At 41.5% G+C, this 16,433-nt stretch overlaps 1 protein-coding gene across 2 annotated transcripts in view; it reads left to right on the top strand.

The window, feature by feature from the left end:
• Positions 1-16,433, top strand: part of LOC108076447 (fibrinogen-like protein 1) — a 181,548-nt gene that overhangs the window by 90,469 nt on the left and 74,646 nt on the right. For both annotated transcript variants that reach the window (XM_041776515.2, XM_041776518.2), the window contains 2 exons: positions 1,813-1,944; positions 2,000-2,187. In XM_041776515.2, the coding sequence (XP_041632449.1) occupies positions 1,813-1,944; positions 2,000-2,187 (320 nt within the window). The remainder of the gene's footprint in view (positions 1-1,812; positions 1,945-1,999; positions 2,188-16,433) is intronic.

Here is a 16,433-nt window from a genome sequence, read left to right as displayed (position 1 = left end):
AAAATATAAAATAAAATTTGAGAAATTTAAAAACAAAGAAAATATTGACCGCCCATTGTTCGTAGTTCATTCTGACGTTTGTGGTCCGATTACGCCCTCAACTATTGATAATAAAAATTACTATGTAGTATTTATTGATCAGTTCACACATTACTGTGTGACATATTTAATAACTTATAATTCAGACGTGTTTTTTGTATTCAAAGACTTTGTGGCGAAAAGTGAGGCTCATTTCAACTTAAAAATAGTAAACCTATATATTGATAATGGCAGGGAATACCTCTCTAATGAAATGCGTGAATTTTGTGTATTAAAAGGTATCAGCTGTCATTTAACGGTTCCTCATACCCCACAATTAAATGGTGTTGCAGAGCGGATGGCTAGAACAATCACCGAAAAAGCTCGCTCTATGATTAACTGTACTAAACTTAATAAAAGTTTTTGGGGTAAAGCTGTTTTAACAGCAACTTAATTAGTTAATAGGTCCCCAAGTAGAGAGTTGGAAAATATAAGAAAACCACCCTATGAGATGTGGCATAAAAAAACACTTCTTCCGATGCACTTAGCCTTGAAACTAAACAATTCTTCCGATGTGCCAAAATTTCTATGACAGCTGCATGATATAGGCTATAGTAAACTAATATAATCCCTGCAGTACCATTCATCAACATTTCATCAATGTTTCATCAATAGCCGAAGCGTTTTGTTGATGATTCATCGATGAATTGCCATACAAATTACTGATGAATTTAACATGGGCATGTCATAGGCTGTCATCAACAGCAATTCATCAGTATTTCATCATTATTTCATCGATGAATTACTGATGAAATACTGATGAAAGGATGATGAAATACTGATGAAATGTTGATGGAATACTGATGAAATGTTGATGAAATACTGATGAAATGTTGATGAAATACTGATGAAATGTTGATGAAATGTTGATGAAATGTTGATGAAATACTGATGAAATGTTGATGATTCATCAACAAATCATCAACATTTCATCAGTATTTCATCAACATTTTATCAGTATTTCATCAACATTTCATCAGTATTTCATCAGTATTTCATCAACATTTCATCAGCATTTCATCAACATTTCATCAACATTTGATCGATGAAATGATGATGATTCATCGATGAATTATTGATGATTTTTTTTTTCATATATAAAATTAAATTCTTGAAATTTTATGAATATTATATATTCTTACTAATTCTAAACCAACACTAAGACAGAAATATAAACACTTAACATTAAATCCAAATATTGAAAGGCCTCAAGGTCTGTTTGCTCCTCGGTTTTCCGCTTTTTATTGACGTAGACCAAATTTTTTGCGCAGTAACTTCTCTGGAGGCTCAGTTCTATCGACTTGGGCAATTGCATCTACAAAAAAATAATAATTAATCAAGAGAATACATAAGAATACAAATAAATAGAATTTACCCAAATGATCCTCGTTTCAATATGTTGGCCATTACTGCAGTCAGAAAAGAAAAAAATAATATAATATATAATAAATAAAATAATACACATAGGCTATTATTTAATTAAAAACACTTCACTTTACTCACCTTTTTATATATTCCGCGCGTTGATGATTTGTTGATGAAAAGGCCTATTGATGAAATGTGGTACTGCAGGGATGTTGTCGTTCCGACTAACATGAATACAACCTGCAATACAAAGAAGAGTATGACTAAAATTATAATACCCTGCACCGTTTTATACCCTTGCAGCAATCAACAGTTATCTAATACATAAAAAAAGCCATCTATTAAACTACTTGTATTCTATAATTTTAGGGATTTTCATGTGCTGATTTGATGAGTGCTGGAATGAAAAAATCTGGAGTATTTTATTTACAAATTCGTGGGACTACATATTGGTTTCTAAAGGTGTACTGTGATCAAGAAACAACTGAGGGCGGCTGGACGGTAAAATAATTTATTTAAAATAATATTTATTAACACATAGAAATAAATTCTTTAGGTCATACAACGTCGCGATGAGTTTGGTGAGCCCCGTGAAAACTTTAATAGGGATTGGTCAGATTACAAAAACGGATTTGGTGAACCAAGTAAAGAATTTTGGCTTGGAAATGAAAATATATATATGTTGACAAATAACGAAGAATACACCTTACGTATAGAACTAGAAGACTTTGAGGGCAACAAACGGTAAGTGTATTTTTGTATATATAAATAAGAAATGCATTTTTATTTATATGTAAGCTAGCTGTCACTATGATTAGCAATCTATGCTGGAACTATAAATAAATCTTTTAGAATTATATTTTAAATTGTGGTTCAACATTTTTAATAAATCACAGATGCGTTTAATTGAGCGAATTAACTTATAAATCTATTTAAACTGGTTATGGTAATAAATATAAAATGCGGAAATTTGAAAGACTTATTTATCGAATCTAGTTTTAATTTAGCAGCTTTAACAGTCTTAAGAAAACTCACGAAGCGTAAACATTTAGGCACACTCATCAACCTGAGAAAAGAAAAAAGGAATGATTGAACCGATGACGCCAGCCATATTGAATCCCCAATGCGACAATGTGGTGGCCAGTCGCAAACCGAAAATAAAATATATGAGAAATACGGAAATTAATTTGTGAACATTGCGAAAATGCAAATCACATTTGAATTCGCATATGCCCACAAGCAAAACGTAGAGTATAGCGGAGAGCGTCGATAGAAGTTTATCTGGCCTGCTCTCGCATACAGCCTACCGGCATAGCGCTAACCCTTTCTCGTGTGCACCGAATGCGTGTGAAGACAGAAAAGGCGAAGAGCGACTGGAAGCACTCCGTTAGGTGAAGTTTGGCAACGCTGCAATTGCGTACAGCTAACTTCTCGAGTCAGAGTTCTCGCTCATTTCATTTTTGGCACTAATAACGTTCGCATGCAAACCGCTGCTGATCGTTGTAATAATAGTGGAAAATTTTCAACCGCGTGGCCGAAAATTTTAAAGTGTTTTCTGGCCAAGGAAAAGGAGTTCACCAGTGCAGAAGGAGTGTCGGAGAAACGAACCCAGCACAAGGGGTAAATATTTCCGTGAAAAGTGCAAATGAAAGGCAGTGTTTAAGTGCATATTTTTGTGTAGGAAAGAGACGGAAGATACGTCGGCCGGCAACTTCAGCGCCAGAGCGGCAGCATTACGCCAGTTCTCGGGTGTTGGTCACCGGCTGGTAGACCGTTTTGGAGGCCGCTGGCCGAGATCAGTGCGACAACCGCCGTACTCTTTTGGACGTGCCACGCGCTGACTGCCACGTTTGAGGTTGGAATCGACCTGCGAGCGAGCACGCCCAACCCCCCATCGGCCTTAACCTCAAATTTTGAGCGACACTTCGGCCGCGACACCGTGTGCCACATGAAGGTTCGGATTTAACCTTAATCCGACCTGCCGTTCCCAATCAGCCAATCCATCCCAGGCGTGGTGTCGGAGTACCCATGCGGGTTAGGCTACCCTAAGGAACGCGAGGAGGAGGAGAAGGAGCTACGAGCTCCTGCAGAAGCAACGACGATCGGTTGACCGTTGGTTTTGCTGCCGTAACTAGAAGGAGGAGACGAATGTGAGGCGACGCTAGCCTACACTTTACGCGCACGTGCCACGTGCGGCACCATATCCCAGAGCGGGATGAAATAAGGAGAACAGACCTCTCGTCTGGCATGCGAAGACGCCAAACCCTTCGTATGCGGTGAATCGAACAGGAGATCTGGAGGAGAATGCCGCAAGGAGGCATCGCCATGTGCAGAGCTGCAGCCAATCAACGTTGACGTGTGCTGCAGATAATTTTCTTTGTTTAGGGATTCAGAGCCAATGTGCTGAAATTGTAGATCTAATTTTTTGATAATAATACTGTTTGTATTCAAGTAATGTAAATTTAGGGTCGTTTGAGCAACACAAAAATAATATTTGTCAGAAGTTAACAACATTTCTTGATTAAATCTAGCACAGCGTCTTCGATGGGCCCACCGAACCTGCTTCAACCGGATTTGTGAGTAAGTGAGATCTCTCCTTATAAAAAAAAAAAAAAAAAAAAACATATTGATTTCTGACTTTAAAAATATATTACATTTTTGTGTGTGCATTTAAATAACGAAACGCTATATAATTAGTCGATTGATATTTACATATATTTTTTTTTTTTTTACAATTCAATTAAAGTAAATTTTCGTAGCATTATGATTAGGAGTAAATACACCGTAAGCAGCGATAAGAATTTTTGGAGCGAATAAGATTTTGTAGACGATAAGAAGATGCGATTGGATAACGCTTTGTTATTGTTTTGGGCATTAGGCCAATATGATTGAATTTATGCGATACTTTGTTTTGATTGATTGATTCTTTTTCCAATATGTTGGAGTAATTTGAATTAGTTTTCGTGGATCGATCTTGATGCTGCCGCAATGTGAATTAGAATTATAATATAATAATAAACTTTGATTAAGGGATAACCGCAAACATAATCTCTCGAGTTATCATGGCAGGGAGGGTACAGAAAGGGATGGCGAATAACAGCTAGCCACCCCTACTCCTGGTGTTCTCTTGATTAGCTTACTGGTCCGTCCGCGCATTCCAGAATCCGAATATATCCTTTGTTGTTTTGAACTGTAGATTACAGTTAGTGCACTTAAAACTTTTCTTTTGCGTAGTGCAGTGTGTATATAGGGAAGATGAGGAAAACCCACGACAATCCGACGAGCTTAGCAAAGAGCAATGCTAGAAGTGCACGAAACCGAATCTCCTTATACACTAGGTTACCCTTAACCCGGTGAACACAGGCCAGGGAGCCCTGACGGGCAACCGACGAACCTAGTCTGGCTGACATAGAAAGACAAGGGGGAACCGACTAGCTGGCTGGCTACTACATAGAAAGAAAATGGCGCCCAACGTGGGGCCAATAGCCGTATACCTATCGCTGTATGTTGACTACATAAGAAGAAAATGCCACAACCAATTTGGGGCAAGCAACAGTGATACTTCTAGACACCGAAACCGACTAGAGATTGCCAGATTTCTAAGTGCAGGAAACTAGAATGAAACTCAGCTCCACGATTTTGCTCTAGTAGTTACCAATAATTGTATTAGTGTCTGCTGAAGTTTAGTTTCAGGTCTTTTCAGTTTATGTAATGATCTCTAAGAATTCGAGGCCGGAATCGCGATCTTGATTCGAGTAATCTACGGATTAGGTCGACCACTCAGTTTGAAGTATTCATGTAATCTTGGAAGGATTGAAAGTAACAATAAGTAGAACTTATTTGCGGATTTGGATGAATTTGAATTAGGTCTCTAGGAATTGCGATTGTATTTCGAGTAATCTACGGAATAGTCGACCAGAACCAACAGTTCACTTGATATCTCATTTCCATGAATGTTCTTTAAACTTGCTTTTAGACTACGGGAGTCTGTTCAATGGAATTGCAAAGTATTGGAGGTACTTCGATCTTTGACCGGTTCAGATAAAGTAACTCGAGAAGCAAGCACTCAAACTATATTTTTTTTTTATTAATTTTGCTTCGAAATTTAACTTTTTGTAAGCTATCAAGAAACATAAGGAGTTTAATTCACATAGCGAGCATGCAGTCATTATAAGATCAATCACGAAACTATTGAATTTATTTGTATATAACCAAAGTATTTTTTTTGCGATATGTCAGTACGTCACAGCAACGTCGATTTATCTGCCGCAGCAGGCGGCGAAATTACATCTTGTACAATTTGTACGCAACCATTGAGCGCAAGCGATTTAACAGCAACTACTCCTTGCGGTCATACATTCCACCATCAGTGTATCAGGGATCATATGATTGATTCCAATGGATGTCCAATGTGCAATCGAGAATGCACAGCACAACAATTGTCCTTGTCGAACAACAATCTTTTAGCGGAATTGTCAGCTGCGGATCGTAGATTAGGAGGTACTAATACTGTCAACAACGATTTACCGGCTTGCAGCGTGTCGATTGAGCATACGAACAGAGGTAGAGCAGGCGGAAGAAGAGGCAGGAATACAGGTCAACGCCGAGGCGGCGGACAACGAACAGGAATGACGCTGAGGTCAGGTCGCAATAATCCAGCGAACCACCTCGAGCAAAGCCTTGACACAGATTCTGTAAGAGATATTTCTAGGGCAGAAAATTTAGAGGACATAGAGAGAGTAGTACAGACAGCCATGCAGGCACAGCAACAAGTCATTAGGCAAGAACTTTCAGAGTTTATACGAGCGCAAGTAGCGAACCTACAGCTTGGTGGTTCTGCTCAAACTCCGAATAGGAGAATGAACGATAGACGAGATCAACCAAGGGAAGCTCATTCAGCAGAAACGGTTTACCATGATATTCATCTAAACACTCAGCGCGTCGATAGATCGGGTTCTACAGTTCAGCCAGAAAAGGTGCCGAGCATCATTCAGAGTTGGCACATCAAGTTTGATGGATTAAAGGACGGGTTACAGACAGAAGAGTTCCTTTATCGCATACAGGCATTAGCACAGCAAAATTTAAATGGGAATCGTCAGCTTCTAGGTGACCATCTCCATTTATTTTTCGCTGGCAAAGCGAGCGAATGGTACTGGAAATTCCACCGTTCGTTTCCTCAGTTTAACTGGATTCTATTTTGCAGAGAATTTCGGAATAAGTTCAAGGAGAGTGACTCGGACATGGACATTTGGGAGTTCATAAACAGTAGGCGTCAAGCTGAAAAAGAACCTTTTGAAGACTACCAATTCCAAGTAGAGAAACTTGTGTCTCGCTTGAGCACGCCGATCTCAGAAGAATCGTTAGTGAGGCTTCTTATTCGACAAGCGAAACCTTCACTACGATATGAACTTATGCATTTGCGTATAGACACGTTAGCTCATCTCAGGGAGGAAGTCCGTACGCACGAACAATTTTGTAGGCAAATGAAAGCTCAATCAGTCAGAGGTGGTTTTCAGCAACGATCTTTTGTGTCTCAAATAGAACAAGAGTTTGATGATAGTGAAACAGCTGAAGTTGCGGCTATACAGCGAAAGCAACTTAAGTGTTGGAATTGCGACAAACTTGGACATCGTTTTGATGATTGTCTTGAAGTTCGCACCGTCTTTTGCTACGGGTGCGGAGCAAAGAATACGTTCAAGCCCAGGTGTCAAAAATGCAACCCTTCGGAAAACTATCCGATGGATGCGCCGGTCAAATCTTGCCACACGTCGCATCCGAGACAGTAAATTCTGATAGTGGTACACAGACAGAACCATTAGTAATAATAAACCCAGACGAGTCAAATAACAAACCGGACGAACCTAAACCGATTAATGTCAATCATTACCAGCCATTTCATGTCAGAGTAGCGAATTACGCAGCCGCAAGACAGCGAATCTTCGGAGAAGTCAGTTCTTGCTCCTGCGTTTGCAAAACAAGACGTTCAACCAAGCGTCTGCGAAGTTTTTGGAAAGCAGTTCGAGGCAGTCGCCAGAAACTAATTTCCGCAATCTTTATGAAGTCTGATAATCGTGTTTATACAGATATCAACATTGACGAGCATAAATACCTAGCTTTGTTGGATTCAGGTGCATCCATAAGTTGCATCGGTGGAACAGCAGCCAAGGAGCTAGAACACCATCCTAGAATGCGTAAATGCTCAGGCAGAATTCGAACAGCAAACAACTCGAAAAGTACAGTAGATGGAAGACTCGAGTTAGAAATTGTCTATCGGGGAGTTAAGAAGCCGATACAGTTTTTTGTAATTCCGGAGCTTGATCAAGATGTTTATCTTGGCATAGACTTCTGGCGCGATTTTGGATTGCTCAGTAAGATTATGGATGATAAAATCTCTATAGCAGAGTTAGACATAGGTCGAGAAGACGAAGCTACGGAGAATCCGGATATTCACGTGCTGTCAGCACAACAAAAAGTAAGACTAGACTCAGTTATCGACAAATTGCCTTCTTACGAAAAGAATGGTCTTGGTCGGACACATTTGATGGAACATTGTATTGATGTAGCAGAGGCGAAACCAGTTAAGCAGCGTCATTGGCCAATATCGCCAGCAAAAGAAAATCTCATGTTTTCCGAATTAGAGAACATGCTAGCGCTAGGCGTAATAGAAGAATCCAAAAGTCCATGGAGCAGCAACTGTGTTCTCGTGAGGAAAGGACCTAAAGTTCGCTTGTGTCTAGATTCTAGGGAAGTGAATAAGCTGACTGTTAAGGATGCATATCCACTACCGCACATAGACGGTATACTTAGTCGTTTACCTCCCGCACGCTTCATCACAGGCCTTGATATGAAACACGCGTTTTGGCAAATACCTCTCGAGGAGAAGTCCAGACAATATACCGCATTTACGATACCGAACCGGCCGTTATACCAATATAAGGTTATGCCTTTTGGTCTGTGTAATGCGGCCCAAACTTTGTGTAGATTGATGGATTTGGCTATCCCAGCGAAATTGCGTACGAGAGTATTTGTCTACTTAGACGATCTTTTGGTGCTTTCTGACGATTTCGAATCCCATATGAAACTGTTAGAGGAAATAGCAGGTTATCTCCGTGACGCGAATCTAACGATAAACATAGCCAAGTCAAAGTTCTGCATGACCCAAATCAGATATTTAGGCTTTGTCATTGGTGATGGTGAGCTGAAAGTCGATCCAGAGAAAGTAAGCGCGATCGAAAATTTTCCTGTACCCACTACGGTCAAACAGTTGCGCAGATTTCTAGGGTTAGCCGGTTGGTACCGACGTTTTGTGGACAACTATGCCGCAATAGCCGTACCACTGACAGATTTGCTTAAGAAGAACAAAGTTCTTACATGGACTCAAGAAGCAGAGGACGCATTTGTTCAACTCAAGTCCAAGTTAATCTCATCTCCAGTTTTGAGAACACCAGATTTCAAGAAGCCGTTTATACTGCTTTGCGATGCAAGTTTATATGGTCTCGGGTGTGTCTTAGTTCAAGAAAACGAGGAGGGAGTCGAACTACCGATAGCATATATGTCTGAAAAACTGTCTAAAGCACAGCGAAATTATTCGGTTACCGAGTTAGAGTGCTTAGCTGTAATCAAGGGCATCAATAAGTTCAGAGCATACATTGAAGGTCAAGAGTTCTGTGTGATTACCGATCATGCTTCACTTCAATGGCTAATGCGACAGAAGGATTTATCAGGACGTCTAGCCAGATGGGCCATTCGTCTGCAAGGATTTTCGTTTACGATTAAACATCGAAAGGGATCTGAAAATGTCGTAGCTGACGCGCTTTCGCGACGCGAAGAGGCAGAAGTGTCGAGCATAACGGATCTTGGACCAATTATCGACTTGAATTCGGTTGATTTCAATTCAGAACAGTACGTCGAACTGAGAAAAAGGATTCAGGACAACCAGTCACGTCTTCCTGATCTCAGGGTCGTGGACAAATTTGTGTATAAGAGAACTGAACCAGCTAAGGGAGAAGTGTTGCAAAACGAGTCATGGAAGCTTTGGATTCCAATAAACCTCATCGACCAAGTACTAGCGCGAGCACATGATTCACCCGATGCTGCTCACATCGGCATGAACAAGATGATCGAAAAGATCAGACGTCATCTATTCTGGCCAGGAATGGTTACTCAAATTCGTAATTATGTCTCAGATTGTAGCGTTTGTAAATCAACAAAGAGCCCTAACAAAGTTCTTAGACCACCTATGGGTAAACCCGTTACATCTGATCGTCCATTTCAGCGACTATACATGGATCTTCTCGGTCCATATCCAAGGTCAAAGAAAGGGAACATAGGACTTTTAATTGTAGTTGATCACTGCACTAAATTCCATTTCTTGCAGCCACTTCGGAAGTTTACATCTGAAAGGATCTGTGAGTATCTCGAGAAACACGTATTTTACACCTTCGGTACTCCAGAATCGATACTGACCGATAACGGATCACAATTTAAATCGGGTCATTTCAGAGCGTTTCTAACCAAGTTCGGAATTAAACAGATATGTACAGCAATTTATTCGCCGCAAGCGAATGCAAGCGAGCGTGTAAATAGGTCGATCCTAGCCGCGATCAGAGCTTATATCGGATCGGACCACACGAATTGGGACTTAAATATCGATGCGATAAGTGCATCACTAAGATCAAGTATTCATAGGAGTACAGGGTTTTCCCCGTATTTTCTTTGTTTTGGACAGAACATGATAGCCAATGGACAGGATTATGAGTTGCTTCGAAATCTGAATTCATTATCTGACGATATAGCTATAAAAACAGCCGACATGTTACAGGTAGCGAGACAGCAAGCTAGAAAGAAGATTTCGGAATCACATGCAGCAAATGCTAGGGTATACAATTTGCGTAGTCGAGTCGTGCATTTGAAAGTGGGAGACACCGTATTCGCTCGCAGTTTTGCTCAAAGCAATGCTGGCAAGAAGTTCAGTAGCAAGCTAGCACCCGTTTTCGTCAAAGCATCAATAACGAAGAAAATCAGCCCGACGTATTACGAACTAGCTAACGAATCGAACAAGTCCTTGGGCGTATATCACCTGAAAGATATCAGAACATGACACAGATAAGGAATTTGCAACTGACCTTTGTTTTTGTCAGTTAACCCTTCTGCGAGTTAAACCTCTTGCAAAGTTAACTGTGGTGTGGTGGCCAGTCGCAAACCGAAAATAAAATATATGAGAAATACGGAAATTAATTTGTGAACATTGCGAAAATGCAAATCACATTTGAATTCGCATATGCCCACAAGCAAAACGTAGAGTATAGCGGAGAGCGTCGATAGAAGTTTATCTGGCCTGCTCTCGCATACAGCCTACCGGCATAGCGCTAACCCTTTCTCGTGTGCACCGAATGCGTGTGAAGACAGAAAAGGCGAAGAGCGACTGGAAGCACTCCGTTAGGTGAAGTTTGGCAACGCTGCAATTGCGTACAGCTAACTTCTCGAGTCAGAGTTCTCGCTCATTTCATTTTTGGCACTAATAACGTTCGCATGCAAACCGCTGCTGATCGTTGTAATAATAGTGGAAAATTTTCAACCGCGTGGCCGAAAATTTTAAAGTGTTTTCTGGCCAAGGAAAAGGAGTTCACCAGTGCAGAAGGAGTGTCGGAGAAACGAACCCAGCACAAGGGGTAAATATTTCCGTGAAAAGTGCAAATGAAAGGCAGTGTTTAAGTGCATATTTTTGTGTAGGAAAGAGACGGAAGATACGTCGGCCGGCAACTTCAGCGCCAGAGCGGCAGCATTACGCCAGTTCTCGGGTGTTGGTCACCGGCTGGTAGACCGTTTTGGAGGCCGCTGGCCGAGATCAGTGCGACAACCGCCGTACTCTTTTGGACGTGCCACGCGCTGACTGCCACGTTTGAGGTTGGAATCGACCTGCGAGCGAGCACGCCCAACCCCCCATCGGCCTTAACCTCAAATTTTGAGCGACACTTCGGCCGCGACACCGTGTGCCACATGAAGGTTCGGATTTAACCTTAATCCGACCTGCCGTTCCCAATCAGCCAATCCATCCCAGGCGTGGTGTCGGAGTACCCATGCGGGTTAGGCTACCCTAAGGAACGCGAGGAGGAGGAGAAGGAGCTACGAGCTCCTGCAGAAGCAACGACGATCGGTTGACCGTTGGTTTTGCTGCCGTAACTAGAAGGAGGAGACGAATGTGAGGCGACGCTAGCCTACACTTTACGCGCACGTGCCACGTGCGGCACCATATCCCAGAGCGGGATGAAATAAGGAGAACAGACCTCTCGTCTGGCATGCGAAGACGCCAAACCCTTCGTATGCGGTGAATCGAACAGGAGATCTGGAGGAGAATGCCGCAAGGAGGCATCGCCATGTGCAGAGCTGCAGCCAATCAACGTTGACGTGTGCTGCAGATAATTTTCTTTGTTTAGGGATTCAGAGCCAATGTGCTGAAATTGTAGATCTAATTTTTTGATAATAATACTGTTTGTATTCAAGTAATGTAAATTTAGGGTCGTTTGAGCAACACAAAAATAATATTTGTCAGAAGTTAACAACATTTCTTGATTAAATCTAGCACAGCGTCTTCGATGGGCCCACCGAACCTGCTTCAACCGGATTTGTGAGTAAGTGAGATCTCTCCTTATAAAAAAAAAAAAAAAAAAAACATATTGATTTCTGACTTTAAAAATATATTACATTTTTGTGTGTGCATTTAAATAACGAAACGCTATATAATTAGTCGATTGATATTTACATATTTTTTTTTTTTTTTTTTACAATTCAATTAAAGTAAATTTTCGTAGCATTATGATTAGGAGTAAATACACCGTAAGCAGCGATAAGAATTTTTGGAGCGAATAAGATTTTGTAGACGATAAGAAGATGCGATTGGATAACGCTTTGTTATTGTTTTGGGCATTAGGCCAATATGATTGAATTTATGCGATACTTTGTTTTGATTGATTGATTCTTTTTCCAATATGTTGGAGTAATTTGAATTAGTTTTCGTGGATCGATCTTGATGCTGCCGCAATGTGAATTAGAATTATAATATAATAATAAACTTTGATTAAGGGATAACCGCAAACATAATCTCTCGAGTTATCATGGCAGGGAGGGTACAGAAAGGGATGGCGAATAACAGCTAGCCACCCCTACTCCTGGTGTTCTCTTGATTAGCTTACTGGTCCGTCCGCGCATTCCAGAATCCGAATATATCCTTTGTTGTTTTGAACTGTAGATTACAGTTAGTGCACTTAAAACTTTTCTTTTGCGTAGTGCAGTGTGTATATAGGGAAGATGAGGAAAACCCACGACAATCCGACGAGCTTAGCAAAGAGCAATGCTAGAAGTGCACGAAACCGAATCTCCTTATACACTAGGTTACCCTTAACCCGGTGAACACAGGCCAGGGAGCCCTGACGGGCAACCGACGAACCTAGTCTGGCTGACATAGAAAGACAAGGGGGAACCGACTAGCTGGCTGGCTACTACAACAAGTACAACTCCACCGAATATTACTCCGCCCAATGCTGTTCAACTGTTCCAGAGAGATATATTCAAGCTTTCTACAAATGCCTAAAGTTTTTTTTTATGTTTATCTAAACTAGATTGTAGTGTTGATAATGGCGACTCAAAGTTCCACACTCTCGTCTATAGAAATGTACCCAAACTCCAAATCGGCAATGCAAACGTTAAAAAACAGGCTTCGAGGAACACTACATTCCAATTTAGGTATTAATGTTATACGGGTACTGAGTTCTTGGATGAGGTCTCATCTGTAACACTAATCGAGAAGGATTTTAAAAACTCCTTTAGGTTTACATTTTTAATCACGTTACACTACTCAAGCAAACCGTTGATACACGGCAGATACATGAATTACCCATAAGATCTTATTAAAATGTTACTCCAAAAAGTTTTGTGCGCAATCATACGAATTACTATCTGACAAGCACATCCATCGTATCGACAACGATTAACCATTCGGCTTCAAGCTGACAAATCGGAATTTCATTATTTCTACTCCACTCTTCTGCAGAATGTCATTCATTTCTTTTGTTGATACGGCCTAGCACGCCTATGTAACAGCTAATTTTCTTATTAAGCGGGGTGCGATTATCTACGCAGTTAAGGGTAAGGTCGCATACCTCACATGGAATTCCTGGCAGGTTTAATGTGACTGGGCCTAGACAAAAAGCCATGAATATTACAGGTCTCAACATCAATTCAAGCACATACTGGTCAAAATCTAAAACCGATCTACAGTGACTGGATATGGAGATAATCGATAAGTTGAGCCGAAATCTTGAGCTGAATTCATACAAATGAAAATGTAAGACTTTCATGTTATCGCACAAAATGTTGCTAAACAAATTATCTTAAACTTTTCCCAACGCTTAAACTTCATTTTTTCCAGAAGAATAAAGCTTTATCATTTACGAACACGGATATATAGTATTAGGACAACTCCACTATACACACAAAATTACTGATATAAGTCAATTCATAAATAAAGCAAAGAGCAAAGAAACACAGATAAAAACAAAAATATTTTTTATTTAAGGTTTGCTTTTTATTTATTGAATCTTCTTATTTACTAGACTAACAAGTGTATTAATCTTATCTTAAAAATCCAACTAACAATAATGTTCACTGAAACAGTGTAAAAAATGTCCCTAACAAATTATGGCAATGTTGGAAGGTCGTCAAGTAGTAGGTGGAATCTGCTGGAAACCAGAGTCAAGTACCTTGCTGTGAGTAGAACGAAGAAACAATAACAGAATAGATAATGAACAATTTTCATAACAATCAAATTTCTGCTTTAGGACTTGGGAATTAAGCTGTCCTGTTCAGAGATCACCGGAATGCCTTCGCTTGAGCCTTCTTTAGGTTATCGGGTTAGCCAAAGAAGCCGCTAGGACTTTGGTGTGGGCTTGAAGCCGTTCCTTGTAACGTCTTGAATGTCTATCTATCAGTTCCCTCATTGCTAGGATCTGGAGGTCGTTTGGGATATACACATTTCTTGCATACTAGGTCGCATTAGTGATCGTGCCCAGAACTCGGTTTTGAACCCTTTGGACTCGTATTATGCTCGAGTCTTGCTTGTTGACTTCACCATCTAATTTAGCTTCCTAAGCTATACATGGCATGTTGCTACTATTTCGAGAGTGTACTCTTTTTATGTGAGCCGCTTGTCCAGGATCAATCCCAGTTACTGCGCCTCGGGAGATTGAGGAATGAGCGTGCCCTGCAGTTTAATCAAAAGAAGATAGGTTAGGTTAGGTTAGGTTAGACCGGACGGCCCGCGAGGGGCCACACATAGGCCAATATGGCCCATAGCTGTCCGGGGAAACTCCTGGATGGACCTAGAGACTATTTATGCGGGTTTCGAGATCCTTGAATATCAAGGTATTTTTCGCAAAGGCAAGGAGTTCACCAGGCTTCCTCCTGGAGGCATCTTCTAGCGATGCCAGAACTGGAGAGCCTAGGTATCTCATTCTTGCCCTCGTTAGGGCCGGACATTTGCAAATGAGATGCTCCAAGGTTTCGATTGCCTCGGATTCATCACATTTCCGGCATTTGGCGTTGTCGGTAATACCCAGCTTGACTGCATGTGCAGCAGACAGGCAGTGACCTGTAAGAATACCCACTAACATTCTGCAGTCCTTCCGCGGAAGATGCAGCACGTATTGGGTGAGTTTCTCGTTGTGCTCTTTGCACATGATTTTTGATATTCTGCAGGTTGCGGAATTACTCTTCCACCTGCTTTTTGCGCTTGCGTCAGCCCGTCTCTTTAGCTCGCTTTGGAGCGTTCTTAGGGAGATAGGGACGTTTTCTGTTCTTTCACTCGCCAGTCCAACGCCGCGGTTTCGTTACCGTCTATGCCTTTGTGGCTGGGAACCCAGTAGATCCTCACTGACTTAGTCGTGCTTAGGCTATCTAGTGACTCCCTGCTTACCAGTACATTTTTGGAACTGACCGCTGATGATTGCATGGATCTTATCGCCGCTTGACTGTCTACGAACAAATTGACCGCCTCATGTGGACGGTTTATGCTCTGCGCAAACTCTGCTGCTTTCCTGATGGCGAATACTTCCGCCTGGAATATACTGCAGTGGCTTGGTAGCTTATACGACAGCCTCATTTCAGGGTCTGAACAGTATATGCCCGCTCCAACTCCTCTTTCCATCTTGGAGCCGTCGGTGTATATATTGAGGTGATGAGCAGAGTCCTGGCCTGACTTCCAGTCATTTGGTCCCATGAATTCTGTTGTGTTTAAATCCGGGCACGTTCTGGGTATCATGTAGTCAGATGTACTGCTCATGTGTCGACCAATTGAACTGTGCCCGAAACCTTGTAGCGACCAGTTTCCTGATGCAACCAGACGTTGTGCCGCCTTTCCTGCTGTCAGTTGCGCTTGGATATCTAGGGGATATATACCGATTATGGTTTCGAGTGCTTTGGTGGGGGTTGACCTCAACGCCCCTGATATGCAGAGCAGTGCCTGCCGCTGGGTTCTCTCCATAAGCTTATTATACGTTTTCTTCTCCGTGGCTTGCCACCACACTAAGACTCTATACAGCAGAGTAGGACGCACCACCGATATGTAGACCCAATGCATTAGAGCGGGTGAGAGGCCCCATGTGCTGCTAAGCATCTTCTTGGATGCTCTCCACGTCAGCTTGCTGTCAAGTACCGAGGTATTTGACTTGTGTTTTCGGGGTCAGCCTGGTATAGTTAATTTTCGGGGGGATCCATTGCGGCACCTTGTATCTCTTGGTGAAGAGAATAAGGTCCGTCTTATCCGCATTGATATTGAGTCCTACCTTCTCCCCCCACTCACATATCTCCCTGAGTGTTGTTTCCATGATCGAGCTGAGGGTCGATGGACAGACTCCCGTGATAATTATGCTTATGTCATCCGCATAAGCTGTTATCTTTGGTGCTTTCCTCTCGAATCTCTTCATTAGGTCGTCTAC

Source organism: Drosophila kikkawai, chromosome 2L (genome assembly GCF_030179895.1).
Source record: "Drosophila kikkawai strain 14028-0561.14 chromosome 2L, DkikHiC1v2, whole genome shotgun sequence".
NCBI classification, from domain to species: domain Eukaryota; kingdom Metazoa; phylum Arthropoda; class Insecta; order Diptera; family Drosophilidae; genus Drosophila; species Drosophila kikkawai.
The sequence above is the reverse complement of the archived record's forward strand: the minus strand, read 5'-3'. Positions and strand labels throughout refer to the sequence as shown.